The sequence below is a fragment of the Podarcis bocagei genome (assembly GCF_964188305.1).
Source record: "Podarcis bocagei genome assembly, chromosome: 1".
NCBI lineage: Eukaryota > Metazoa > Chordata > Lepidosauria > Squamata > Lacertidae > Podarcis > Podarcis bocagei.
In genome coordinates, this window is record NC_138125.1 from 53,366,155 (window position 1) to 53,394,103 (window position 27,949).

Genomic DNA, 27,949 nt, shown 5'->3' on the forward strand with positions numbered 1-27,949 from the left:
GGTATGGGGAAGTCCAAGAAAAGAGGTTTATGAAAATATCTTTGAAACTACTCTGTATGTTTGTCTTTTTTTGTGTTTGTTTGTTTTTCTTAAAAATGTTGTAAAACCAATAAAAATTTATTAAAAAAAAAAAAAATAAGAGCGATAGACTTGTAAACTGGGGAACCGGGTTCGAGTCTCCGCTCCTCCACATGCAGCTGCTGGGTGACCTTGGGCTAATCACACTTCTTTGAAATCTCTCAGCCTCACTCACCTTACACAGTGTTTGTTGTGGGGGAGGAAGGGAAAGGAGATTGTTAGCCGCTTTGAGACTCCTGGGGGTAGTGATAAAGCGGGATATCAAATCCAAACACTTCTTCCAACATCTCACTTCCCTGGATGTCCACTTCAAGAATCCCTACTGTCATTTGATTAGAAGTTCAAAATGTTGTGAGCTTTTTTGAGCAATGATTTATGGAGTTGAACTCATGTGGCTCTTCCAGAAGTGTCAGTGGCCTTGTTCTCACTCAGGTGTGGCACTGGTTTATCAACATACGGCTCAGAAGTTCTCGTGCATGGCTTCCACTGGCAGGACTCAATGCCCTAGTAGGTACACATGTTAAACGGGGATCACCAACAGTTGGAATTTTGAGGAAGTCCAATGGGGGGGGGGCACGATATGGCACAAAATGACTGCTACATTCAAAAGAGCAGGAAAAAAGACAGGGCCAACCACCCACCAAAAACAAGTGCAGCCATTTCCCCTCCTCCAATTAATTCAGCCACCACCACACTTGGGCACTGAGAGAAGCTCTTTGTGTTGATTCACTGGCATCCAATGAAATATGGGCATGTTTAAAGGATGTGTGTTCAGTATAGCAGAGGCAGTGCTGGTTCAAACAGGAGCTGAACAGGAAGAGCAAACAGTCTCCTGCATTGCAGATTTTTGGCAAGATATTTACACAGGAGAAACTGGTGCCAGCAGCAAGGGGTCACTTTCACGATCCTTGAGATAACATATGCTAACACCAGTAGGCTAGAAGTGAGTTAAGGCTTTAAAAAGAAAAAAGCCTGGGGTTTAGTTTACATGAAATCCTCTGCTTGGAGCCATCCATGGCCTCCTTTCACTTTTTATCCCGTTCACCTTACCATTGTCCAGGAAGCAGTCAAGCCACTCAAAATAGTAATAATGGTGAACCATACTTTTATTAAATAAATGTAACAATCAAAGTTCCACAGTGGAAGATTCGTTTCCCAATACAAAATCATAGAAGATTGGGGGGGGGGGCACAGACATGAGAAAAAGGCAACAAGGCAAATGTGTGAACCATTCCAATGAGACGTGGGCTCTTAGAGCCCATGGGAAGGTCACTCAGTAAAGGAGTGCATACGTATCATTAAATCCTATCTCTCTGAAGAGCAGTGGGCATGCTGCCATTTTAGTTTCTTCAGAGCCCATTAAATGCAAGTCAGGCCGGCCACTGACATACTTTCTTTTATCAGTGATCCTGGGGAGAAGAGTCGGGCCTAGCATGACCGCTACTCAGTTAAGAGCTGGAATTTCTCAAGGAATTGTGGGAAGGCCAGACCACCACTTTTCAAAACTCCTCAGGCCCAACTCCTTTTCTCGTGAGTCAGCCCTGAGGCCCAATGACACTCCACTTAGAAATGAACTTGATGAACAAATGGCGCTGTTCAAAATCCTCCACAACCCTCACTAAACCCAAATGCATATTCTTTGGTGTCTCTGGGGGTATTTCCACTCACCGTTGGAAGGCGGTGCCCTCATATTTCTTGGTACAGATTTGCCCCACGGGGGCAAAAGGGGTTAATGACCAAGAGGTTAGTCCTTCAGCAAGCACACCAGATTGCACTGTGTGGGAAGACAATGTAGAGATGCACCTTCACAGAAAGCCCACTCCCCTTGGGACAAACATAGGCAGAATCCCTCTACTCTTATTTCTTTCAAGTCTCCTTCCATTGGTCCTTTAACAGAACACACACACCTTCCTTTTACCAAGGGAAAAGCAAGGCACACAAAGGCAAGTAGCTGGTAGTGATAGCAGCCATTTTTTCAGGAGCGACTTGACTGACCACAAGTCCCTTATCTGAGCTCCCCAGCCCCACCACCAACCCTCATCACCTCCATGATAGAAAACCAATTGTGAAAATCCCCCTTGACCACGATTACCACAGCAAACTGTATCTGTGGAGGAATCTGGCTCGCATATTTGCAGCCACAGGATTTCCCGGCCTTGCGGACTCCAAGCCCTGGCTCTCTTCTCAGCCAGGCTCCACTGCATCTATGCATGCAGGCTGCAAGTGCAGACAGTGAAGGTCCAGCCTGGGGCAAGTTTAGACACCAGTCTCATTTTTCTCATTTGCTTTGGGGATAGGTTCCTCCTGCACCTTCTTCATCTCCAGCCCTTTCACCCAGGTGTAAGCAAAGGAGCCCCCGAGAACCATCATGTTACTAGTCCACCATAGGAAGCTCTTGGTTTCTTCGAAATAGCCGACGGCTAGCACGGTCTGAGCACATGCTTTCGCGGTCCCGGAGACATTGTGAGTGAGCGGGCTGGTAAATTTGATCTGAAGTCCTGTCACATAGCCGATAGCGAAGCCGAACACCCCGCTCAGAGTCATCATGCCCCAGAAGTTGAGGCTCCCCAATTTATCAAAGTAGTAGAGTGTATGGATCTCACCAGAGAACAACATGAGCGGCAGGAACAAGATACAGGCATTGATGTTGTTATAGAACGTCAGGCGCCAGATGCTGCTATCCACAGCAGGCAGCACTTTCTTAGTGTAGATTGCATTGAGGGAGACGCAGAGGCTGGCCAGGATTCCGAAAACTATGCCAGCCCAGGACAACGTGCCTTCAGCTCCCTCCTGGTCTATACCGAGCCAGAAGCCGCCTGCGAAGCAAAGAAGACTGGTGACATACTGGCCAGGCAAGAAAAGCACAAGAAGAGCCTCAGAATTAGCAACTTAATCCTTAAGATGCGATACTTTGACAACTCAGGAGGGGAGAGCAGTTTCTACTCCCTTAGTGTTGTTTATCTTTGGAGATTTGTGAACACACATCAAGACTGTCCTGATTCTTCTGGGGATCATTGAAAAGGAGAACTGGGAACTCCCGCAGAGCACTGATTACAAGGAAATGTGTTTTTGTTTCTAAAACTTTAATGGAGAGTCCAAAATTTCAACACAATATTGCATTTGAGTAAGCATTTTGCTGCTAAATATCTTCAGGGCTGGCTCAATCAGCTGCCCTCCCTTACTGAAATTCTGATTCTTATTGGGCTCTGACTCTTGATTTTTAATTCTCTGTTTTCTAAACTCTTCAGTTTTATTTGGGAGAGGCAATTGTGTTTTGTTTTTATTTTGTTTCTAGGAAATGTTATTGAGTGTTGTTGTGTTTTTATGTAAGCCACTTAGATATTTTTATTATATTAAGACGTATAATATTTTTGAACAAATAAATACCTTTGTAGTGGGAAGAGGAGATGGACTTGTGGGGCAAGAAATGGTAATTGTAGAGAAACACTAAGCTCTGAAAGTTGCTCAAGCGTCTAGCTTTGACACCAACATCTTTGCTCAGTATTCCCTCACTCAGCTCAAGTCAACTTCTTACCAATTCTTTCCACAGATGGTGACCATATGTTGCTAAGTTTTTCTGTATAAATATAAGAGCTTAAAACTTTTATGTGGAAAAATAAAAGTTTATATGCAAGTCACCGGATTTTTCTCCCATGTGAAACGTAAGCAAGTATCTTCCATGTATCTTCCATAAGTACTGTATGATCACCCCCATCACTAATGGAGATTAGAAATTTACATGCTATTACTACCTACCAGTTTAGAATAGGCAAGCATCTCTCAGCTTGTAACAGACCTAAATACCAAGTGTTCCTTCTAATCCTTACAAGTAATACTGTGAGTGAAACCAATGGTACCATCCATCATACCCATGGCACTTACACCTGTGATGTACTTAATGTCACATTGTCCAACAGCAGTTTGCATTAGACAAAAGGGCCTATCCTTTTTAGGCACAGTAACAAATCAGATAAAAAACAAAGCACTAAGGGACCCATGAGTGATCATGGAATGCAACAGGGACGAACAGGAGTTCATTTGGAAACTTCACAGTCTTAACAAAGGCTATGGTTCCTTTGCACGCCATGAAGAATTGATCTTCATTACTGTTCCTTTAAGAACTACAGAATATTTCTTTCTGGTCAACTTTCAGCAGACTTTTCTGCCTTATCTTCCCCAGTTCTAAGACAGCACCTGACAAATTAGATTGTCACTTATGAAAGCTTTATTTTTTTAAAAAAAAAAGCTCCAAAAAAGTTAGTCCTAAAGGTATTAAACAAATTTCTCTCTGTGTGTGTTATAGAGGACAAGAATATAACTGTCACATTTTATACAAGCTACAGTTCCGTGAGGCTAACAGTCTAATTCAGCAGGGGAATGGCCTTTCAGCTGTTACCAATAGGGCCGGCTCTATCATTAGGTAGAGTGAAGCAGCTGCTTCAGGCAACAGTTGCTTGGGGGAAAGTAATGGCAGCAATTCCAGTTATTTCTCCTGAGCCATTCCCCTCTGCTGGAGGGCAGCTGTGCACACCACACCACACCACCTGCCCTGCGGCCCCACACTAGACTGCTGCTGAGAGGAGTGGTGGAGAATGCTGTCCCAGTATTGAAACGAGAGTCAACTACCATTCCATTAAACTTCTGCATGTGGTCTGACCGAGAAGGGAATGGGGGGGGGGGCATGTTGTCTTTCAGGCAGAAAAACTTCCAAGGCTATTGACAAACAACTGAAAGTTAGAAACCATACTGCAAATCATCCATAGACTTTTCTGTCCATCCTTGCCCTAAGGCTGCAATTCTAGGCCTGTTTTCTTGGATTAAATCCCAGTGGGATTCAAGGGGTCTTCTAAGTGAGAGTGCATAGGCTCAAAAGGCACTGGACACAATTATTTGTAGAGAAGTAAAGGCTCGGGGGCGGGGCGGGAATGGGAGACGTTAGGAACACGAACCCATTTCCCCCCTGCTGGTTTGGGAGAAAACGGGGGAAACCCTGGGGTTTCTTCCACTTTGGGGGTGGAGAGGAAACCAGTTTCCCCCACTCCAAAATTGTTCCATTTCCCCCACTTCTCCATTTGCAAATTCTACCTTTCTAGAACATACCACCCCAAGGTGCTTCTCTGCCATATCACTAGACCCTACTCACCTATGATGACCCCGCAGGCCAGCAGGGCGTAGAGAGAAGTGGTCTGCTTCAGGAGCAGGTAGGAGAGCAGCACATTGAAGACGGTGGTGAGGGAGCGCCCGACGTTGTAGAAGGCCACGTCGACGAACTTGAGGCACAGGTTGTTGAAGGTGATCATGCCGATGAAGACCACGGAGAGGGGCAGGACGCTGCGGGACACCTTGAGGTCCATGCGGATGGAGGGGAAGTCCACGACGCCGGCCGGGCAGCAGGAGGCCACGAGGCTCAGGACCTTGCAGATGAGGACGGTGACAAGGCACTGGTAGAAGGTGACGAAGAGCGGCGCTTCGAAGCGCAGCGAAGGGCTGCCCAACAGGTACTTGTTGAGGAACACCATGGTGATGGAGATGAACCAGTAGAGGGAGACCACCGTGGCGATGCGCAGCGCCCGGATTACGAACGGAGGCTGCTTGCCGCCGTCCTCCCCCTCCGGGTGCTGCTGCTGGAGCAGCGGGTCCGAGGATCCGCTGAGGGCCATCTTGAGGATCGCCGAGCGCTTCAGCTGCACCCTGTTCATGGCGGAAAAGAAGCGGGGGAAGAAGCTCAAGGGAGGAACGAGGAGGAGGTGCCCGCGGCCACTCGCGCCCCGACGGCCCCGCAGCCAGCAAAGGGCAGCGCCGGCAGGCTCATGGACAAGATCCCCGCGCCGAGAGCAGCAAGCCGCGGGGCAATCTCGGGGATCGCTGAAAGGATCTGGCGGCGCCGGCGAGAAAAGGCAAGGCACGCAGCGTACTTTACTTGCAAGGAGGACCCATTGCAATCGATCAGTGGGACGCGCCTCCAAGAAACGTGTTTGGCTCGGGGAACGGGAGCCAGGTCCGCGCAGAGCTCCGGCCTTGCTACGTAAAGGTTGCGCTCACCCCCGGAGCCGGGAAGAGGACGCCCGTTCGCTCACTTCCTCTCTGTGGAGCCCACCAGTCCCCGAGCTCGGCTCCGCCTGCGAGGGGCCGGCCCCGGCTTAAAGGAGCCGAGCGCTCCGGATTTGCCGAGGCAGCTGACGTGTCGCGATGGCGCCTGTCGCAAGATCGGGAAACACCCGAGCGAAGTCGGTAGCACCCTCTGCGCGGGCCAACGTGCCTTTGATACACCTTCCCCGATCCCAAGCACGGGGTCACCCAGGGAGCGAGAGCTCGGGCCAGCGGGCAAGCAGCTTTTTACAACCTCGCGGCTGCTCGCCTGCCCAAGGCCGCCTCGACTCGCTGCCTCCCGGTCGACAGCGGTTAGGATCCCCTTCGGACGGTGCTACGGCCAAGGCTCCCGCATGGCAAACGGACAGAGGAGGGAGTTTGAGACGAGCCGCAGCTCTCGGAGCAGTTGCCCCAAGTGCAGAAGGGCACTCAGTTGCATCTCCCGGTGGAGAACCGGTGGCCCACCCGATGTTGCTGAACTATAATTCCCATTAGCCCCAGCCACCATGGCCAGGGATCATGCAACGTCGTGAAGGCCACTGGTTCCCCACCCTGGTGTACAGGGGCGCCGACTTATAAAAAATATTGGGGGGGGGGCCATACCGGGGTCCTGCTGCTGGTTCGCTCGGGTAGCCGGGAGAACGCAGTTCGAGGTGGCGGTGTTGGGGAGAGACCCTCGCTCAGGGCGCCATGAGACTTGGCGGCCGGCGGCCTATCTGGGGGGTTTTGGAGCGTATTTCGGCAGAGCGATTGGGGAGGAGGGGGCTTGTTGCCAGATTCTTCAGCTAGGCCAGAGATCCGCTGCTGGGGGGGGGGGGTCCCTGGGCCGAGTTGTGAGCACGGCCTGCTGAAGGGAGAGCCAGCCGATTGCGCGACGGGGACGGGCGGGGCTCTCCAGCTAGGGCGCGCGGCTGGCTGGCGAGGGAGCAGGTGGGGAGGAGGCGGGCCTCAACCACTTTGGCTGCCCCCCCCCGCAAAAATCCTGGCTACGCCCATGCCCCCCCAGGCCCCAGCTCCTTCTGCCCCCTCCCTTGGTTTTCTATATAGTAGACCCTTCGGAGAAGTCCCGCCTGCTCCTGCGTCCCCTGCCAAGAGATTTTCTTTCCATAATGCAAGGCTGCATTTCCCCCTTCCCACCCCAGTTGCTTGCGGGTTAGTTATTCCCCTCCACGCTCTTGAAGCAGGCAATCCTTTTTAATTTTTTTAAGGTGAGCTGAATTTCCAAGCATTTGACATTTTGGGTGAGGCGGCGGCATTCCCAGGCGCGGCGAGAGATGCAAACAAAGCAAGAGGGCTGCCCTTTTGGGGAAGGAGGGTTGCTGCAACCTGCACGGCTGCCCTGGCCCCTTGGCCAAGCAAACTCCGCGGGACGGGGGGTGCTTGTCGTTGTCTCTGCGCCAAGAGGCGCCTCAGCGGGGGCCGCCCGCCCCGCGGAACAGGGAGGCGGGGAGAGCAGGGCTCCCTCCCTGGAAGTGAGCGCCTGTTGCGCAGCCGGAGGGTTTCAGCATCGCGGCGCCTTGCAGGACGAGGGAGGCGCGCCGGGGAGCAGGGATGCCACTCCGCGCTTGCTGCCCCGGGTAGAGCCCGCTTGCACTGCGCCCCCCGGCTCGTGCTCGGCGGCGGCGCTCTGCTGGAGGGGCGCCCAAGATTATTGGGGGGGCGGAGCCCCCCCAAACGAATTTTTGAGGGGGCTCGGGCCCCCTCAGGCCCCATGGAGTCGGCGCCTATGCTGGTGTAGACCATACAGAGTAATGGCCTGGGTATCTTCCTATGTGTGCGGCTACCACAGCCTCCGTGCCTATTTGCTCCTCTTGGCCCTCTCATTTCCCTCTTCTCTCTGTCTTCCTGGGCGGTGCTGCAGCTAGGACGTTCCACTTGTGCTATGATGCAGCCGTGAGAATTGCATCCAATGGCTCGTGTCCAACATCATACAATTGTAGAATTGGAAGTGACCCTGAGCGTCGTCTAGCCCAACCCCTTGCGATGTAGGAATCACAGCTGATTGCTGCTCCTTGCAACTAGCACTTGCTTCCCTGCTTTGTTAGGTGGGTAAGTGGCACCTCTGCCACCTCCCTCTGACAAGGAGGGGAGACTGTGTGTATGTGGGGGGTGGGGAGGGCACAGCAGCTATTAAACACCCCTCCCCAGACAGCCCTTCACTCACCTCTCACTTAAGCAGCAAGCAGCTCTTCTGCCTTCTTGCAACAACGACCTGTACTTCCTGGATCGGATGTTTGCTTGCTTCCTTATCTACCTTTTGGTACCACCCATCAGTGAAAAATGCTCATGTGGCACCAACAATGTTTTGGCTATACAGGCAGGAAAACCCCCAGCTACAGCTTTTTCCATCACTGCAACCCCACCAGGAAAGGGTCCACATTCTGAATTTCTCTAGCAGCCTTCAAAGACAGCATGAACTCTGATAGAAATTATGTTTTGTAACCTTGCTTCTCCCTTCTCCCTTTCAGCTGCCATTGTTTAATTCAATTTATTTTCATTTAGTGCAGTTATACCCCACCTTTCATCCCTTTACCCCCTTCCAGTAAAATACCTAATAATAATAATAATAATAATAATAATAATAATAATAATAATAATAATAATAATAATTTATTATTTATACCCCGCCCATCTGGCTGAGTTTCCCCAGCCACTCTGGGCGGCTCCCAATCAAGTGTTAAAAACAGTACAGCATTACATATTAATATTAACATACACATTAACATATTAATTACAAAGTTAATGGACATTGCCATTCAAATGGTGTGCATGCTCTGTGACGTGATCAATTATGCAGGGTGGGGCTTACCTGCCCCCCCCATATTTTATTCAAGTTGGCACCCCTGCAGACCAGTGTAACAGTCAACCAACATCTCAGCCTCCAGCATACTACAATGGTACCTCAGGTTACAAACACTTTGGGTTACAAACTCCACTAACCCGGAAGTAGTAGTGTTGTTGTTTAGTCGTTTAGTCGTGTCTGACTCTTTGTGACCCCATGGACCAGAGCACGCCAGGCACTCTTGTCTTCCACTGCCTCCCACAGTTTGGTCAAACTCATGCTGGTAGCTTCAAGAACACTGTCCAACCATCTCGTCCTCTCTCGTCCCCTTCACCTTGTGCCCTCAATCTTCCCCAACATCGGGGTCTTTTCCAGGGAGTCTTCTCTTCTCATGAGGTAGTCAAAGTATTGGAGCCTTAGCTTCAGGATCTGTCCTTCCAGTGAGCATTCAGGGCTGATTTCCTTAAGAATGGATACGTTTAATCTTCTTGCAGTCCAGGGGACTCTCAAGAGTCTCCTCCAGCACCATAATTCAAAAGCATCAATTCTTCGGCGATCAGCCTTCTTTATGGTCCAGCTCTCACTTCCATACATCACTACTGGGAAAACCATAGCTTTAACTATACAGGCCTTTGTTGGCAAGGTGATGTATCTGCTTTTTAAGATGCTGTCTAGGTTTGTCATTGCTTTTCTCCCAAGAAGCAGGCGTCTCTTAATTTCGTGACTGCTGTCACCATCTGCAGTGATCATGGAGCCGAGGAAAGTAAAATCTCTCACTGCCTCCATTTCTTCCCCTTCTATTTGCTAGGAGGTGATGGGACCAGTGGACATGATCTTCGTTTTTTTGATGTTGAGCTTCAGACCATATTTTGCGCTCTCCTCTTTCACCCTCATTAAAAGGTTCTTTAATTCCTCCTCACTTTCTGCCATCAAGGCTGTGTCATCTGCATATCTGAGGTTGTTGATATTTCTTCCGGCAATCTTAATTCTGGCTTGGGATTCATCCAGCCCACCCTTTCGCATGATGAATTCTGCATATAAGTTAAATAAGCAGGGAGACAATATACAGCCTTGCCGTACTCCTCTCCCAATTTTGAACCAATCAGTTGTTCCATATCCTGTTCTAACTGTAGCTTCTTATCCCACATAGAGATTTCTCATGAGACAGATGAGGTGATCAGGCACTCCCATTTCTTTAAGAACTTGCCATAGTTTGCTGTGGTCAACACAGTCAAAGGCTTTTGCATAGTCAATGAAGCAGAAGTAGATGTCTTTCTGGAACTCTCTAGCTTTCTCCATAATCCAGCGCATGTTTGCAATTTGGTCTCTGGTTCCTCTGCCTCTTCTAAATCCAGCTTGCACTTCTGGGAGTTCTCAGTCCACATACTGCTTAAGCCTGCCTTGTAGAATTTTAAACATAACCTTGCTAGCGTGTGAAATGAGTGCAATTGTGCGGTAGTTGGAGCATTCTTTGGCACTGCCCTTCTTTGGGATTGGGATGTAGACTGATCTTCTCCAATCCTCTGGCCACTGTTGAGTTTTCAAACTTGCTGGCATATTGAGTGTAGCACCATAACAGCATCATCTTTTAAAATTTAAAATAGTTCAGCTGGAATATCATCACTTCCACTGGCCTTGTTATTTGCAGTGCTTTCTTCTTTTTTTAAAATAATTTTTTTTATTAAGTTTTCCATTTAACAATCCAATCATATCACATTAGTTATTCCAAATTATACCAATACATATCAAAAAGTCCCAATATTTTGCCAAATTTTAATTTTTTGTTGGGGGTTCCCATGCTTCGAGTTCAGTAAGGGTCCGATCATCTCATATTTCTGCTGCTTTTAGATTCACAAGTCCCATCTTTCGATCTTCTTGTTGTTATCGTTTTTCTTCTTAATAACCTCTGAGTTGTTTCCACAAGTGAGTTAAGGCAAGCATTATTATGTTTCTGTGTAAGGCTCTCCCCTTTTTTTAAAAAAGCTGGTAAGTCTTTTGTTTGCAGTAAATCATCACACACTGATCCAAAAGTCCTGCTCGGGTGGCAGGCACCATTTTTGTCAGTTCCGATGAAATAAAATCTAAGTGTCTGCTCATTAATTTTCACAGACCAGTTGCACCATAAATCAGTCTTTCCAGGGGAGATTTTGCCAAGTCAAACTTACAATCCAAACATGATAACAAAGCATATTTGCAGTGCTTTCTAAGGCCCATTTGACTTCACTCTCCAGGATATTTGGCTCAAGGTCAGCAACCACACGACCTGGGGTGTACAAGACATCCATATCTTTCTGGTATTCTTGCCACCTCTTTCCATATCTTTCTGTGTATTCTTGCCACCTCTTCTTGATGTCTTCTGCTTCTGTTAGGTCCTTACTACTTTTGTCCTTTATTATGGTAATAACTTTGCCCCAGGATGAGAACAGAAATCGCGTGGCAGTGGCACGGCAGCAGTGGGAGGCCCCATTAGCTAAAGTGGTACCTCAGGTTAAGAACGGTTTCGGGTTAAGAACAAACCTCCGGAATGAATTAAGTTCATAACCAGAGGTACCACTGTATAGCAATGTTGCCACAATTCTGTGTTCACAGTCATAGTCCCCATTTGCAACCCTTAAACAGGATAGATTGCACGTGACAGTAAGTGAGCAAACTGGCAAGTGAGTAAGCAGTGGCAAACCGGAAGCTTACTACTTACTTCCTTATTACTTGGCAAGTCCATTCAGATGACTAGTTGGATACATGCACACCATGGCTGCATCTTCCTAGCCATTCATTTATTTATCCATCTAATCCCTTGCATGCTTTTAAATACATTATCGATTTTTACAATATATTCTGATCATGTCTTTCATGGACTAGTTGAACCTTTGGTTATCTATAACCTTAAGATATACTGCACTACCATCATGGGTTCATGGGTTTCAGATGGGCTATTAACTTCAGAATTCTAATAAATATCTGCCATTGACAAAGGTATTTTAGAGCTGGCTGCAGTTGTGCTGCTTGCCACATGCTGCCTCCTGCTGGTGGAAAGCACACACACATTTATTTATTATGTTTTCTTTTCTCCTGTCGAAAGTTAGCCTAAGGCTACAATTCTAAGCACACCTGTTTGGATATAAATCTCGCTAAATTCACTGGGAGTTGCTTCTCAGTATTTTCTTTTTTAAAAAAAATTATATACCGCCCTTCATCTGACGATATCAGGGTGGTTCACAAGATAAAAATACAGGATAAAAGCACAAATAAATAGTTAGAACCAAAACAATAACCTCACCTCCCACAAGCACCTTTAAATGGCCTGGTTGAAGAGGACCGGGCCTCCCTGGTTCCAACCAAGCATATCGCAGGGAAGATGGAGACACATAGAAGGGCCTCGGAAAATTTTATTTAGTTAAAATATTTATTGACTGCCTTTCTGAGTGCAGCTCTCAAGGCGGCTTACATGATCAAAATCCAGAAACACAGTAGTAATGCAAAAACTTAAAAATATGATCTCAATAGCCAGGCAGTCTCAACAGGGCGAAGGCAGTCCTAAATCATTTAGGGCTTTTATAGGTCATCGCCAGCACTTTGAAGTGTGCCAAGAAATAAATGGGAAGGCAGTGCAGCTATTTCAGTAAGAGAACCATATGCTCCCCATATGCAACCCCTTAAAAATCTGGCCAACACATTCTGGGCCAACTGTAATCTCTGGGTACTTGTCAAAGGCAGGCCTGGGTAGAATGCATTGCAATACTCCAGACATGATGTGACTCTGGCTTGGTACATGTCACCATGACTGGGTATGCGTTCTCCAGGAATGGCACACAGGTTGGCACACTGGTCTCCATTGAGCAAAGGCACTCTTGGTTGCAGTCAACTCCTGGGCATTTAGTGTCAAGGTCGAATCCAGATGAACTCCCAAGTATGCACTGGTTAATCCTCACAGAAGGCAGTGATGGCTACCAACTTGGATGGCTTTGAAAGATCAGTTCATGGAGAATTAGGATGACGCTCTACTGACATTGAGCATCTTTGTCTTATCTGGATTGTACTTCATTTTGTTTGCCCACATCCAGGAGATTGCCATCTCCAGGCATCAGTTCAGGACCTCCACAGCTACCTTAGAAAAAAGATGGAAAGGAGAGCGAGCTGGGTATCATCTGTCTGTGGATGACACCAAACTCCAAATCCCTAATGACCTTCCCCAGCAAAGAACACACAGTGACACAGTTCAGCCAACTGAAATATTTCCCCTTCTCCTTCTATATCTTCAGTGTCCTACGCAGAAAAGGATGTAGGTGCCAGATTTGAGGATGGGAGGGAGAGGAGGTGGGGGAAAGTTTCAGAAGAGCGGCAGCCTGGTTCTGCATGCACTCACTTGGAGGTAACACCACTGCATTCCTTATTCCAAGAAAAATGAGCACAGGATTGCAGCTTGAGTCAAGGAAAGTAGGATCATGAGTGCAGCAGAGTGTAAACTGAGCTCTTATTTGCAGGGCTGGAATTTCTGATATACCGTTGTCTTACGGATTTTAGCCCTTCTGCATTATGCCACGGGTCCACCTTGCTCAGGGTGGGATGAGGAATCTTTTTTGGCCCCAGGGCGACATTCCCTCATGGGCCACAATCCAGAGGCCAGGGCCAGAGGCAAAAAGTGGATGGAGCAAAAGATGTGACTCCTGCAGCAGGCTGCATTCCAGACGTGCCACCTTCCCACACACATTTCTCTACTCAGCCAAACAAGGGGCATGATCACAGTGTAGTGACACCTTCCACATTAGCAAAAAACCAACTAAGCAAGGATGTAGATCTGGACCAGAGAGGGGCGTGGCCTGAGGGAAGGTGTGTGGCCTGGGAAGAGTCCCAAAGGCTGAACAGAGGCTCTGGGACCTGAGGTTCCCCACCTTGCCTAACCCAGCATTCTGCCTCCAGCTGTGGAAAGCCAGATTCCTCTGGGAAGCTTGCAAGTAGGGTAGGATGTAAAGATAGGAGGCCACTCCCTATTTGTTTATTTTTTTCCTCCACATCAAATCTCTGAGTTTGGAGGTTCCACTTATCTATAGTTCCTGATGGCTCTTGAAGCACTTCTTCATATATTTGTCTTAACTTTTTAAAAAAGAAAAACAGCAGCAGCAAATCAACAATATCACCACATCTGGTAGTAATGGATTCCATAGATTATTATTATTTATTATTATGAACACATGTCCCTTCTACTTATCAAGATCCCGTTCTACTCAAAATATACCTCTGTTTGCTTACAAATAGCATTCCTGCCCCCCCCCCCCCAAGATTTATAATAAGCAGGGATAGCAAGGACCTCTGTTGTAATTTATAGCATGGATGACGAAACCTGTAGCCCTCCAGATGTGGTGAGACTTGCATCAGTCCAGGCAGCATGGCCAATGGTCAGGGATGATGGGGCAGAGACATCTGGAGGGCTTCATGTTCTTTATATCCAATTTAGCTTGCAGTTCAAATCCCTTGCCTCCAGGACCTTGATGATTGGCAGTAGAGCTCATGGCAGCAAAGCTGGTGGGACAGATTGGGCGTGATCTCTTGCACAGTGCATTCATTTGTTTTATTTTATATATTTTACATATATTTTATGTATCATCTTTTCTTCTAAGGAGGTGATGATGATTCTCCCTTTTGCTTCTTATCCTTTTTAGTCTCCTTTTCTTTTTCTTCCAGAATCAGGCAACACACACACACACACACACATGGACAGTTTTCTGTTCACTATGATAACTATAAAAATATCGGTTTTAAATGGAAGTTTTGATTATGCCACATATTGATATCTCTTGTGAGGAAGTCATGGTGTTTGACATGCACACAACAGTTGGATGGACTTGAGAGTAAATTAACAGCATAATTTACTATGGAGCACGGTGGTTAGTGAATATAGCACAATAGGTCATCCTGACATGGAACAGTTTCCTTCTCAATTACAGAGGTCACAAGATGGTAATTGATGCTGGAGGAGACATAACTCCTGGCACCACATGGTGCAGTTCCAGCAACTTCGTGTTCTGCATGTGGCATTGCAAATCAATAAGGGCCTTGTCTATTCAGTGGCGCTGCAGGTATTAGCTGTAGAGATTGCTGTAGAGTTGCCGCTGCCTGTCCACCAGGTTTCTCTTACGCACAGCAACCCAGGTCATGTGGGCGGGGAGGGGGGGTTGCAGTGATTTTTAGGAAGTCATTAGTTTGCACCAGGCATCCTATTGGGAAGACTCAGTTTTCCGAGTGCATGTTCTGGAAGTTGGGCAATAGGGGCAGTACAGGATTCCTTTTGGTGTACCGACCTCCCCGCTGCACCAAGGATTCCCTGCCCGAGCTGCTTCAGGTTGTGGCGGATGTTCTCCTGGAGACACCTAGCTTGGTTGTCCTAGGGGATTTTAACATCCATGCCGACACGACCTTACAAGGGGCCGCTCGGGACTTCGTGGAAAGCATGGCCTCCATGGGGCTGTCCCTGAATAAGTCTGGCCCAATGCCTTGGACCTGGTGTTTACCTCTATGGATGTTGGTGATCTGACACTAAGTAAAAGCGAAACGAAAGAAGTGCCATAGTCAGATCACTTCCTGGTGCAACTGGACTTCTCTGTGACCCATCCCCTCTGCAGGGAGGTGGGACCAATTTGGATGGTCCGCCCCCGCCACTTAATGGATCCAAATGGTTTCCAGAGAGTGGTAGGGGTTGCTTTATCCCATGTTGATGGCCTTTCAGCCGATTCCCTGGTGGCCCGCTGGAATGTGGAGTTAACCAGGGCTATTGACTGTTTGGCTCCGAAGCGCCCTCTCCGATTGCATGGAGCCCGGACAGCCCCGTGGTTTTCCACGGATCTGAGGGCAATGAAACAATCGTTGAGACGGCTAGAGCGCCGGTGGCGGATAACTCATTCCGAAACTGACCGGACACAGGTTAGAGCTCAACGTCGAGCCTACCAAGTGGCGATAGCGACGGCGAAGAAGACTTTCTTCGCCGCCTCTATTGCATCTGCAGAAAACAGCAGCAGGAGACTTTTTCAGGTGGTTCACAATTTAGCGGAACCACCTGCGACATCTGGGCCCAATACGGGCCACATGATCTCCTGCAATGATTTTGCAAAGTTTTTTGCAGATAAAATCGCTCAGATTCGGCAAGAAGTAGACTCCACCGTGGGAGCAGGGCCAGGGCGGGAGAGTGCTAGAGTCCTGTCTAGTCAAGTTGAGTGGGATCAATTCCAACCTGTTACCTCCGAGGATGTGGACAGGCTGCTTGGACGAGTGAAGCCAACCACCTGTCTCCTGGATCCTTACCCATCCTGGCTTATAAAAGCTAGCCGGGAAGGACTGGGCGATGGGCTTCGTGGGGTGGTGAATGCTTCCCTCCGTGAGGGAGCCTTCCCAGACCCGCTGAAAGAGGCGGTTATTAAACTGCTTCTTAAAAAACCATCTTTAGATGCGGCCACGATGGCCAATTATTGCCCAGTCTCAAATCTTCCATTCTTGGGCAAGGTGATTGAGCGTGTGGTTGCTGAACAACCCCAGGCACGCCTGGAAGAAGCGGACCATTTGGATCCCTTCCAGTCAGGATTCAGGCCCCATCATGGGACTGAAACTGCCTTGGTCGCACTGGTTGATGATCTCCGGCGGGCTAGGGACAAAGGTGAGAGCTGTTTCCTAGTTCTGCTGGATCTCTCAGCGGCGTTTGATACCATCGACCATAACATTCTTCTGGACCGTCTTGAGGGGCTGGGAGCTGGGGGCACTGTCATAAAGTGGTTCCGCTCCTTCCTCCTGGGCCGTGTTCAGAAAGTGGTGGTGGGGGATGAGTGTTCAGACCCCTGGGCTCTCACTTGTGGGGTGCCTCAGGGTTCTGTCCTCTCCCCCATGCTTTCCAACATTTACATGCAGCCGCTGGGAGAGATCATCAGGAGGTTTGGGCTGGGTGTTCATCAGTATGCGGATGATACCCAGCTCTACTTCTCTTTTAAATCAGAACCAGTGAAGGCGGTGAAGGTCCTGCGTGAGTGTCTGGAGGCGGTTGGAGGATGGATGGCGGCTAACAGATTGAGGTTGAATCCTGACAAGACAGAAGTACTGTTTTTGGGGGACAGGAGGCGGGCAGGTGTGGAGGATTCCCTGGTTCTGAATGGGGTAACTGTGCCCCTGAAGGACCAGGTGCGCAGCCTGGGAGTCATTTTGGACTCACAGCTGTCCATGGAGGCACAGGTCAAATCTGTATCCAGGGCAGCTGTTTACCAGCTCCATCTGGTACGTAGGCTGAGACCCTATCTGCCTGCAGACTGTCTCGCCAGAGTGGTGCATGCTCTGGTTATCTCCCGCTTGGACTACTGCAATGTGCTCTACGTGGGGCTACCTTTGAAGGTGACCTGGAAACTACAACTAATCCAGAATGCGGCAGCTAGACTGGTGACTGGGAGCGGCCGCCGAGACCATATAACACCGGTCTTGAAAGACCTACATTGGCTCCCAGTACATTTCCGAGCACAATTCAAAGTGTTGGTGCTGACCTTTAAAGCCCTAAACGGCCTCGGTCCAGTATATCAGAAGGAGCGTCTCCACCCCCATCATTCTGCCTGGACACTGAGGTCCAGCTCCGAGGGCCTTCTGGCGGTTCCCTCACTGCGAGAGGCCAAGTTACAGGGAACCAGGCAGAGGGCCTTCTCGGTAGTGGCGCCCGCCCTGTGGAACGCCCTCCCATCAGATGTCAAAGCGATAAACAACTACCTGACATTCAGAAGACATCTGAAGGCAGCCCTGTTCAGGGAAGTTTTTAATATGTGACATTTTAGTGTATTTTTCATCTTTGTTGGAAGCCGCCCAGAGTGGCTGGGGAAACCCAGCCAGATGGGCGGGGTACAAATAACAACAACAACAACAACAACAACAACTGTTGTTGTTGTTATTCCCAGCAACACCAAATACTGTAGTCTACTCAAAAATATACAGGACCTTCAAGTCTGCTGTTTATACATATAACCAGGTCACAAGTTCACCAAGAGGGCAGAGTTTTTCACCTGAGCTGCACTCCGTTCAGGCACATACCTGGTTAAACAATGTAAGTAAAAGGGCTCTAACTCTGTGTGGTTGGTGCTGCTGTATCTCGACTAGGAGCATGAAAGTGCTTGACTAGGCAAGAGGAACGTGTAAGGCTCATACAGCAGACGTCATATGTCTTGCACTAATGCAGCCTTTCCTAACCTGAAGCCCTGCAGATGCTTTGGACTACAACTCCCATCAGTCCCAACCAGCATGGCTGATGGGAGTTGGAGTCTAAATCATATTTAGCATACCAGGCTGGGAAATGGTCTACTAATAGTAACCTTATTTAGACACAAAAGCAAATAGAATTGCAAAAGCCAAAACCCCCAAACAGACTGAAGAATGCTTATAGGGAATCAGGCCTGGAGATTTTGACTTGCTTCAGTACACATATCCAGGATTTTGCAATCATCTTGCACCAACCCTTTTATTATAACAGAACAATTCCATACACCACAGTAGGCAGAGTATTATGGATTAATCCAGGCAGAGCCATCTAGTCTCTTAACCAAAGATCATCCATTTACATGAAATCAGCAGGGCAGGAAAGCATAGCAGGAGCGGTGACTTTTAGCAGCACAAAAGCAAACAATGCATATGTAATGTGTTATGCTGTTCCAGACTGGTGTCACCATCTGTAAGAACAAAGCAGCACAGCTTGCAAATATATGTTATAAAACAATATGCATTCCATAATGCCAAACAGCTCCGTCTTTGGCTCAGATCTGTTCTTGCTATTGAGATGGAAACTCTTTCGTAGCTCTGAAGGACCACATCCCTGCATCATACACATGCCGGTTTCTGAACCGTATGTTGTTGTTGTTGTTTAAATGCCAGTAGTGTCACCCCACTTTACTCCTTCTGTGTATCTATCCAGAATGAGGCCACCCTCCAGACTGGTCTTTTACAGTGGCTGTATTCAGTAACAAGCGTATACACATTCCACGTGTACAGTATTATTAGTGGTTTTGTTCTGGGACATCTTCTCCTCTTGCTTCAGAAATGCTCTCCTATACTATACTGCTGCATTATTGACTCTTCTCAGTGCTTAGTAGTGTTGTGTCCTTCACTGGCACCCACTGTGTGTGTGGGCTCACATGCGCCAGGCGGGACCAGGGGCTGGGCATGGAGGGTAAACAAAACCCGCTGCGCCAGCCCAACCCACGCCGCTGGTAGGGCCAGGCAGACGGGCACAGAGGGTTCATGGGGCCATGCTGTGCTGTGTCACTTGCCCACCTAACAAGCTGGAACATGTGCAGAGGAGGGCAACCAAGATGATCAAGGATCTGGAAACCTAGCCTTATGGGGAATGCTTGAGGGCGTTGGGTATGTTTAGCCTGAATAAGAGGAGACTGAGGGGAGATAGGATAGCCATCTTTCAATATCTAAAGAGCAGTGTCACGTGGAAGGTGGAGCAAGCTTGCTTCCTCCTGCTCCGGAGGGGAGGGCCCAAAGAACTTTCTGTTTGACAGTGGATCTGACTCCCTTGGAAGGTGGTGGACTCTCCTTCATTGAAGGGTTTTAAGCAGAGGTTGGATGGCCATCCGCCGCTGATGCTTTGGTTGAGATACCTGCATTGCAGGAGGCTGAACTAGATGACCCTTAGGTCCTTTTCCAACTCTACAATTCTATGATTCTAAGAGCTAGACAGGGAAATTAATTTACATAATTTACATAAAAATGCATTTTGGGGCTCGCTGGTCTGGTCTACTTCTTATTGGACCTGCAGGTCCATGAAACATTTCTTCACCCCACCTTTAATGTTTGGGACCTGCTTATACCTCACCCTCTTAACCACTGTAGTCTCTCATTCCGACAGTATGCTGGTAGAAACATGTTACGTTAATTTCACAAACAGATCCTCTGGAACAAATGCTTAGGACGGGCGGGTGGGTGGGCGGGAGGCGTAAATCTGTTTGCATTTTAACAGTGCATTCTAGCCTTCTCTCTTTCATAGAAATACCATGTTCCTTACAATAGCATTCTAGTTGGATATAGCTTTCACATCTTTCATTTAATTCCCTTCATTGTCCTTTTCCTTCATTAGCATAATGTAAGTGCAGCGGTTAGAGAATGCAAAGTCCCATTGTATCTTAATCTTCTCTGTTCCCTCACCCCACCCCGACAGCTTGTTTCCTGCACAATTCTCTGCTACAGTCTTGCCAAGATTTCTTTCAGAGAAGTGGCCAGGTAAGTGGGAGGGATGTTTACCATGTTCAGTTTTGTATGCTTACGGCGCCTTAACCAGGTATATAAAGTGCCTTGCACTTTGGTGGAGGCAAGGTATCCATAAATCAAAGAAAACACGAGAAGGTACACAAACGTGGAAATTTAAAACATGCAAGAACCTCTGGTTTTATGTTTCAAACTAGATGATGATGACACATGTCCCTGTCCCACTGGGTACCACAACTCTGCCTGGCATACTATGTCCATCTTATACCATTTATTTCCTTTTCTTCAGCAAGCTTAAGGTCAGGTACTATAAGTAAACTGTTTTGTCACAAATGTGGATTTTTTTTTGGGGGGGGAGTGGGGAATCTATGACACAGCGTCTACTAGTGGGTTATTTCACTATTGTCTAGCTTGAACGTTAGCCCACATTTGCTATATCTGTGCATTTATACTGCCGAAAAGATAGGGTTGCATACACATGATAACTTTAAAGCCCATTCAAAGCTCATTCTTTCCTTCAAAGGATTGTAGGCACTGTAATTTACCCCTTGCAGAGTTGGAATTCCAAGAAGACCTTAACAAGCTGCAGTGCCCAGTATTCTCTGAGGGAAAGAATGTGCTTTGAATGTGCTTTAAAGATACACTGCGCACTAAGACTGTATCTATACTGCAGCAGTGTAGTATAGGACAGTTGATCCCAAACACTTTCCCGCACTGACCACTTGAAAATCGTTGTGGGTCTTGGCAGACCACTTAATTGATTTTAATGTTGGTTATAGCAATTGTAATGCACTGAGCTAGATGCAGTATGGTTTTTAATTGTATTTCATATTGATTTCTTTTATTTCTTATTCAAATCATAATATAATAAAATACAGTATAAGAAATAAAAGAACCAACTGGCACACAATTAAAAATAAAGATGACTATTTAATACAGTGAATGTGCAGCTTTCCATTTTCAACTGCAAATCCACAGACATGTCACAAACCACCTGACTGAAGTTTGTGGACCAGTTTGGGAACTCCTAATATAAGTGAACTTTGCTTGGCACACACTGGCTACCGTACGCTGAATTTTGCATGGATCCATGAAACTTGCATTCTTGGCCCAGTGTCTCTGCACATTTACTTTGGTGTAGAAATGAGCAGGAAAATGGTCTGTGTCCATTGCCCCTAAAAATGTGGAATGGAACTCAAACCTCTTTCTTGCATAGTATTGTTTGCTTTATTTTAATTTGTTACAGCAGCTAGCGATAAACTTTTAAAAGAAGTTTAGGGTGCCAGCCAATCCCCGGTTTGCAATACTTGTGCATCCATGATCAATTTATCAAAAGTGTTGGAGGACATTCATTTCATAGTGCATTTTGTCCAATATTTAAGAGCAATTGCAATAAATAGCCCTGATACGAACAACCGAGTGCCTAATGCAGGCTGAAATTCAAGGCAGAACAATGAAAACATTGTTGAAGCCTGCTGAGAATGCCTATCTTTATCTACATATCTAAAATGTTTCCCTATTGAATAGTGTATTTTCCCATTACCTCTACATTCTATATCAATAAAAGAACTAGATGTGTGTAGATGCTAAGTTAGATATTGTGGCTAAGCTTGTTAGTGAGGGTGACGCCTTCCTGCAGGACCTTGTTGTTGGAACAGCTGGGATTTGTGTAATAATAATAAGCTGGGCAGCTTACAGCATATCTAAAAACATAATAAAACATCAAGTGTTAAAAACCTCCCAATAAAGGGCAGCCTTAAGATGTCTTCTAAAAGTTGTGTAATTCTTTGTCCCCTTGACATCTGAAGAGAGGGCCTTCCACAGGGAGGGTGCCACTCTCGAGAAGGCTCTGGTGCAGACCTACACAAGCTGTGAGCCATCAAGCTGAAGAAATCGCACTAGCCCTGTAATGTTGCGGCCAAGGTGCCTGACATTAGTCCCAGGAAGGCAGCTGTTGTCAAACTTTTACAAGAGCTCTAGGGAGGAACTGCTCCTCTAGTAAGAACAGGAGCATGAAAAAAACACATAACCACAAGGTAACAAAAGTAGAATCATAGAATTGTAGAGTTGGAAGGGACCCCGAGGGAGTCAACTAAATCTCATCTAAAGTACCCTGACCCATGGCCATCCAACCATACATTGGATAGAAGGCCTTGACTGCTGCCTTTCAGAATCAGTTTGCCACATATACAATGACAGCAGCCTTCTCTTCTCCATTCACCAAGCCAACTCCATTTTTTTTCTTCAAACCCAGCTCTTCAGGAAAGCATTTCTGGAGCCGTGTGGCTGTACCTCCATTGCTGTCTCTTCCCTATGCCTTTCTCAGCACCCATTTGACAATCTCCAGCATCTCCCTCCACTCCCATCTAGTATAGAGTGTATAAATTAGGATTTGCCAACCTTTTGGGGTCAGTGGACACATTTGGAGTTTTGAGAAAGGGCCACAGTATGGCTGCCATGGCTGGTGTAGCATAGCACAAAATGGGTGCCACATGTAACAGAGCAGAAACACAGGTAGCACCACTGAAAGGTGCGGGCCTTCTGCTCCTCAGTCTCCCATCAGTGGGAAAAAAGGCACCTATTTTAGCCACCACTATGCTCATTCACAAAGAGATGCTTTTTTTCTGAATGGAAATGAGGGTGGGCTTCAGTCCTGGCATCCAGCAAAACTTGGGCATGTCTGACAGGGCATTTTCAACATAGGAGGCCAAGCCAGTGCAAGCAGGAACTCAGCAGGGAAGCGCAAACTGCCTCATGTGCACCATGGATTTTTGAGGATATATTTATTTATTGAATTTGTATACCACCCTTCCTCCAAAAGGAGCCCATGGTGGCGAGTGAGACCTTTCATGGGTGCCATAAGAGGTACTGGTGGGAACAATGGCACCCATAGGTATCACCTTGGTGACCACTGAAATAAGCCTTTTAGGTTTCACTTTTAGGTTCTACCAGCTAGGACCAACAACATGTAGAATACTGACTGGCATGATGATATTCATTATGCACTTCTTACAATAAAAGTACTATATACAACTGATGAATAAACATTCGGTCCTGTGTTGTGATTTTTGGAGAACAAAACATGCTGCTATAGTCAGATAGTGACACTGGAGGGCACCAAAGTGCCTGCTATCGGAAAACTACATAGCAGGTGTACAAGCCGAAGCTTCTCATTGATCCAATGACCGTTTCATACATTTATGCAGCAACAAACCTCAGTTTGTAACCAAAAGAACTCTCAAAAGGGAACCATAGCCAGTTCTGTCTCCTTGATGAATGGTTTTACATTTTTAAGGTATATGTACACCTAGATCATCATACGGATATAAACCCCCCCCCCCCCAAAAAAAAATGACTGTTAGAGGCAGGGAATCAGCTCAAACCTTTCAGAAGTGTAATGAAGAATGAAGAATATAAAGGATTAAAAGTTTTCTTATACAGTTCTAATTTCTCAAGGATCTTGGTGAAGCTGCTAAGACCACAACTGTAGGAGGAAGCAGCCTGTACAGCGGAGGGTTTCTAAATATTACTAATGGGAAGTGCTGCTGGGGATAAATATACTGTTACCTACATGCACCTCAGTCACTGAGCAGTGAGAGATTTCAGGGATGCCAGCACATACCTTGTGTATAGTTTTCTTGAAATGGCAATGCTTGGAAATGGAGGCATTGTCTGTGATATAAGGTTTATTCACACATATAGACTGGCTGAGCATAAGATGGAGAGGTCACAGCATTAGTACTGTAACAGATCCTGCTATAAAATCATAGGGCTTCAAGGGACCCAAGAGGACATCCAGCCAAACCTTATTCCTATGGCACTGTGTTGTTGCCATCACCATATGCACTTGTGGGCAGAGGGCATAACCACCAACGAGCCATTGCTAACAAATGGCCATTAGATAGTTCAGTAGATGTATAACTTCTGAAGGAGATCTACATCCTGTGTCACAGATGTCACTGACCCAGTCGCAACAGATCCTGTGACAGATGTGGACCTCTATAGTTTCGGTCTGAATCCTCTTGGGCACAATGTGTAGCTGGTGATATAGATTTGTCAGAGATCTGGATTCAGTGTGTTCCATCCCTTGTGGCGTTTCTCTTATTTGAGAGCACTGTGTACCACTAACATTATTATTTATTTACTGAGTTTCATTATTTTATCATCAAAACAGGTGACCCGCAAATATCAATATGGGCTGTTTGTATAATACTCATGGAACAAAGAAGAAGAAGAAGAAGAAGAAGAAGAAGAAGAAGAAGAAGAAGAAGAAGAAGATAACAACTACAAAAATCAATATATATGAACTGCAAGAACTATGCAGTAGGAGGTACGGGATTCAGCCCTCCAGATTAATATCAGAGGTGGAAGCTATCATTGGGTGCACTTCATTAATTTGATCTCCTTTTTGTTCATAATAATCTCATGGCCTCATAATAACCTTAAAATATAGGTTATTATTGCTGAGGAATTTAGGGTGGGACAGTGAGATGTCAAAGTCCCCAGCTGTGTAGGAATTTGAACCAGAAGGCATGTCCACACAGCACATGCTCACTTTAATTTGCTATGGAGCCAACCCATGCCACCTTATTTAGCACCATATAACATATCAAGGCACTAGCTCCCTAATAATGTTCCAGTTTTCAAATCATTCCCTTGCCTCTGCAAGACGGTTGGGCTACTCTTGTGCATGGCTATGGCTCCTAGTTTCCACCATCCTCCTCCCTGTCTGCTTTCCTTGTTTAAAACACAAACAGTTACTCACTCACTCAGTCACAGTTGTCCAATTATGCATTCTTCCAGCTTTTGAGTATTTTATTTCTCATCATGAAGAGCATTGTGGCTGAATAAACACTATTATGTGAAATTTAAATAATGATAAAAGGGGGAAAATACAATCATGCCCTAAAAACTGTGATTGCATCTGCTCCTATTGTATTTTCATATTTCTAATCATGGCGATTATTGAGGTTGAACCTGAGCTATCAAAGCCCCCTTTTGCAGCATTCTATGCATGGGAAACGAACTCATTTTCAATCTGGTAGGACACGGGCCAAATTATGTCAGGAGCTTACAGGGATTCATTGCTGATTTTAAACAGCACATCTTATGTGGCACATCTGAAAACTGATACAAGTCTGCATACAAGTTGCATGAATTTGAAGGAGGTCTGGCTTCAGGAAACAAATTCCAGAGGGGGAGCCATGCTTTAGTGATGAAAAACAACACCCCTGAAAGATACTGTACAGAGACAGGCATGGATCAGGTTGTCAAAGAGGACAATAGCAGGGATGAGGTAGAATTCTTGTTCACTTCAGATTTAAAAAGTGAATTTTCCTAATCTACACTTTATGAAAAAAAATACATGAACTGAAACCCCATCCTGTGAAATTTGCACTTCTCCCAATTTTGTGTACAAAACTGCATATACAGTGGTACCTTGGGTTACATACGCTTCAGCTAACCCAGAAATAGTACTCTGCTTCAGGATGAGAACAGAAATCGTGCTCCGGCGGCGCAGCAGCAGGAGGAGGCTCCATTAGCTAAAGTGGTGCTTCTGGTTAAGAACAGTTTCAGGTTAAGAACAGACCTCAGGAACAAATTAAGTACTTAACCCGCGGTACCACTGTACTAAAGTTTGCCTATAAATGTCCATATTAGCGAAGCCAGCATACAAAAGTGTTATATTAGGTAACATTGTTTTGCAAAAATGGGTGTATTAGGCACAACTGCATACAAAAATGTGGCACATTGGCAGAATGTCGCATTAAAATGCTGATGAGTTTTCACAAGGACTTTTTATTTATTTATTGCAGACTGAATTTAACACCAGGAAAATGAGAAACTGAAATTGCCCATCCCTAAGAGACTGGGAGGTGATTGGAATGGAATATCTTGGAAAAACAGCATGTTAGAGGCTGGCTGGGCCCCTGAACAGGAGCACTCCACGCTGCCATATTTATTACAGGTGTCACTTTTTAATTTGAACTACTTTCCATCACCACCCACCTATTCTGCTTTCAATATCACTGGCAGAGATGCTGCTATTTACTCTTCAGAATAATCAGTAATCCTAGCCAGGATAGTGATGGAAATGAGTGAAACCAGGTTTGGAGAACAGAGAAGGGAACAGAGTAATTAGAAGGAAGAGGAGATGGGGGTAGATCAGGGCCGACCCAAGAAGGTTTGACACCTAAGATGGACCTCAAGATGGTGCCCCCCTCCCTGCCAGGGAAGAACGTCTGAGAGGAGAGCATCAGGAGCAAGGTGGGGAAAGGAAGATTGACACCAGAACCCTGCCGCCCCAGGCAGTCACTTCTCTTTGCCTCATGGGTGGGCCGGCCCTGGGGTAGATCATGATAGGGATAGAACAGGGAAGTTTGGGATAAAAGAGCTAGAAGATTCACCACCCCCAGCTCTGCCAGACGCAGGGAGCACAGAGTCACTATTAGGATGGCAAAAACCAAAGTTACCACTACAGACTCAAAGGGCCGTGTGAATTAGTTTCGGTAAAATCAGATTGATCAATGACTATTTGGGAATGGCCAGTTTCTTAGTTGCACGAGTCATCAGATATGATGACCCAAACACAAAACAAGATAAATGGAAAACATCTTTGTATAATCTGCACCTGTGTTGTTTCTGTCTGCAAGTCTCTTCTTACCTTGTCCACCCCTTTGCTGGCACAGACAGGAGTAGTTCCAGGAAAGCTGAGATGGAAAAGAAGGTAATAACAGGCTTTGTTTAAGGAAACTTGCAATCTTTCACCCGGGAGACATTTTCTTTGCCACTTAATTTCCTTTGCTGTACAAGAGGCTGCAGCAAAAGTGACCAGCAGGTATTCCTACGATGATAAAAAAAGAGGAGAGACAGCCAATATGAGAGGTGAGTGGTCCTGCCTCCCATTAAACCCAGAATCATGCTGAGAACCATCCCAAAGGAAGTGCAGTTCTATGCCAAGCAAGACAGCAAGCAAAAAAAAACCCGAGTTCGAGTTCTGTGGGCAGGTTGCTGCCTCATGATTTATCACCCGAGCCCTTGGAAGCTCTCGAAAACCCGGGGCCTAAGTGTTCCTGAATAGTGGCATTAATTACTATTAAAAACACACATTTATATCTCTCTCACCTGCTTTAAATCCTGTGAAATTAGATTTCCCACCCCTCCCCTCCAGCCTCAGTGGCAGCCTGGGGTGCTTTATGGGCCTATAAAGCCTTACAGTGCCTGCAGCCTCTACCGGCTTTTATTTATGAGGCCTATAACAGGCTTCCTGGCTCCACTATCAGTGTCCCCTGATGATTTCATTTCAGTTTCCCTCGGATGAAATGATTCCCCACAGCCTCTGCGGCTCTGAGAGTTTTCGGAGGCAGGGTAGCATAAAGGGTATGCGGAGCCGGCAAGAGGCTGAGCAAAGTGATTTGCTGCAAGCGCCGGCACAGAGTCACTTAGAGTGCCACAAACACACTTGGAGTGTGTTTAGAACGGAGACTTGTGGTTACCTGGCAATCCTTTACTATCAGCGGCAATGGGAGTAAATGTTCTGCCTCCTGCCTAGATTAGATTAGGGAGGCTCAGGAGCGCCTGCTCTTTCCCCTGTTGTTCCTTCTAAATAGCAAACTTGGGAGGGTGATTGCCCATCAGTTTGGAAGCAAAATGGAGGACATCCCCCCCAAAATAAGGTAGTGGTTCCTTTAAAACTTTGGCAGTGGGGGTGTGTGTCCTGAGTATGAATATTTGTAAATTAAAAGGATTTTACAACAAAGCACCAAATGGCCTCCTCACAAG

The 27,949-nt window shown here is 46.6% G+C and overlaps 1 protein-coding gene across 6 annotated transcripts; it reads right to left on the bottom strand.

Annotated features, from left to right (window-relative positions):
• Nucleotides 1-1,166: 1,166 nt before the first annotated feature.
• On the bottom strand, nt 1,167-27,835 carry SLC35C1 (solute carrier family 35 member C1). 6 transcript variants are annotated; one of them, XM_081165872.1, is made up of 4 exons: nt 27,716-27,835; nt 26,832-27,011; nt 5,222-5,769; nt 1,167-2,894 (listed from the first exon to the last, which is right to left on the bottom strand). In XM_081165872.1, exons 3-4 carry the CDS (start codon nt 5,736-5,738, stop codon nt 2,335-2,337), a joined length of 1,077 nt encoding a protein of 358 aa, XP_081021998.1. In that variant the 5' UTR covers nt 5,739-5,769; nt 26,832-27,011; nt 27,716-27,835; the 3' UTR covers nt 1,167-2,334. The 6 variants fall into 6 exon arrangements, with proteins under 6 accessions (XP_081021998.1, XP_081022000.1, XP_081021997.1 ...); XM_081165874.1 differs by having other exon boundaries at nt 27,664-27,771; XM_081165871.1 differs by lacking the exon at nt 27,716-27,835 and adding an exon at nt 27,293-27,605.
• Between the last annotated feature and the right edge of the window lie 114 nt (nt 27,836-27,949).